The 1,254-nt window shown below is 56.8% G+C and overlaps 1 protein-coding gene across 1 annotated transcript; it reads left to right on the plus strand.

Annotated features, from left to right (window-relative positions):
• Positions 1–163: 163 nt before the first annotated feature.
• LOC102878458 (inositol 1,4,5-trisphosphate receptor type 3-like) lies at positions 164–1,067 on the plus strand (the record flags this gene model as incomplete). The annotated part of the gene is made up of 2 exons (XM_006925272.1): positions 164–438; positions 948–1,067. Coding segments are annotated over 2 exons (395 nt in total), but the record flags the coding sequence as incomplete, so codon positions are not given.
• Between the last annotated feature and the right edge of the window lie 187 nt (positions 1,068–1,254).

A 1,254-nucleotide genomic window follows, 5' to 3' on the forward strand; every position in this document is an offset into this window, starting at 1 on the left:
TTCATTTTGCACTGGGCCCCACAAATTATGTAGCTGGTCCTGCCAGACAGACAGACAATTTCAGTCTGGCAGGGAGACAGACCTTGCGCTGAATAACTATACTGTATAAACCTCCTCTTCGGCCCAGTGTGGGCTTCCTCTCCTGGAACCCCCCCTTTTCCAGGATCAGGGTCCCCTGCTGGTGTCAGAGCCCTCTCTCGAGGTCTGGGGCAGTGTTCTGGAGCAGAGCTGCCACCCCAGTGACCCCAGCCTGTCTGCCCCCCAGGAGCACATTGCTAAGCAATTTGGGATGATGCAGTCCCAGATCGGCTACGACATCTTGGCTGAAGACACCATCACTGCCCTGCTGCACAACAATCGCAAGCTCCTGGAGAAACACATCACCAAAACCGAGGTGGAGACCTTTGTCAGCCTGGTGCGGAAGAACCGGGAGCCCAGGTGGGCCCGCCGCCCTCTACTGAGCCCACTCTCTCTTCCCTCCACCCCTGCCCAGGGTAGAAAGTCAGCTGCTGCTGGTTGTTAAAATACTTCTGTTTCTGCTGACAAATTGCCACCTCTCTGAGGCCCTGGTCTTCTAAGCTCCTCCCTGGGCCCCCTCTCCAATTGGGCTTAATTTAGCAATAAGAGGGTTGAGCCTGGTGCAGCAAGAGGCCCTCAGACCCTTCTCCGGTGACAGAGTCGGTGCTTGCATTGACTCAGTTGTTAAATTTTTTAATATCACTCCTGTCCTTGTGCCTCCTTTATCCTGATTCCCTGAACCCTCACCTAGCCTCACCCCCTGCCCATGGGCTGTCCCTGGCAGCCCGTCTCCAAACTTTGAGGAGAGAGCAGGAGCAGTTACTGGTCCAGGGAGCCTGTGCTGCCAGCTGGGGGAAGGGGAGGGTGGGCTTCATCCCCTGGGGCCAGTCTCTGAGTGCCGTCCCCCACCTCTGCTGTCACTACCCCAGGTTCCTGGACTACCTCTCCGACCTGTGTGTATCCAACCACATTGCCATTCCCGTCACCCAGGAGCTCATCTGCAAGTGTGTGCTGGACCCCAAGAACAGTGACATTCTCATTCAGACCGAGTGAGTGATGTCTCCTACCCAATGTCCTACACCCAGGGCTGCTTCCTGCCTGGCTCCCCAGCTGCCTCAGAACTTGGGCCCCATCTGGGTTTAGGCTAGAACTGATACCCATGCTCTCTGCAGATATGTGCCCTGTACCTGCTGTGTGCCCACTTCTGTGCTGGCACTGGGGGAGGGGCAGAGCAGA

The sequence above is a fragment of the Pteropus alecto genome, unplaced genomic scaffold (assembly GCF_000325575.1).
Source record: "Pteropus alecto unplaced genomic scaffold, ASM32557v1 C18442668, whole genome shotgun sequence".
NCBI classification, from domain to species: domain Eukaryota; kingdom Metazoa; phylum Chordata; class Mammalia; order Chiroptera; family Pteropodidae; genus Pteropus; species Pteropus alecto.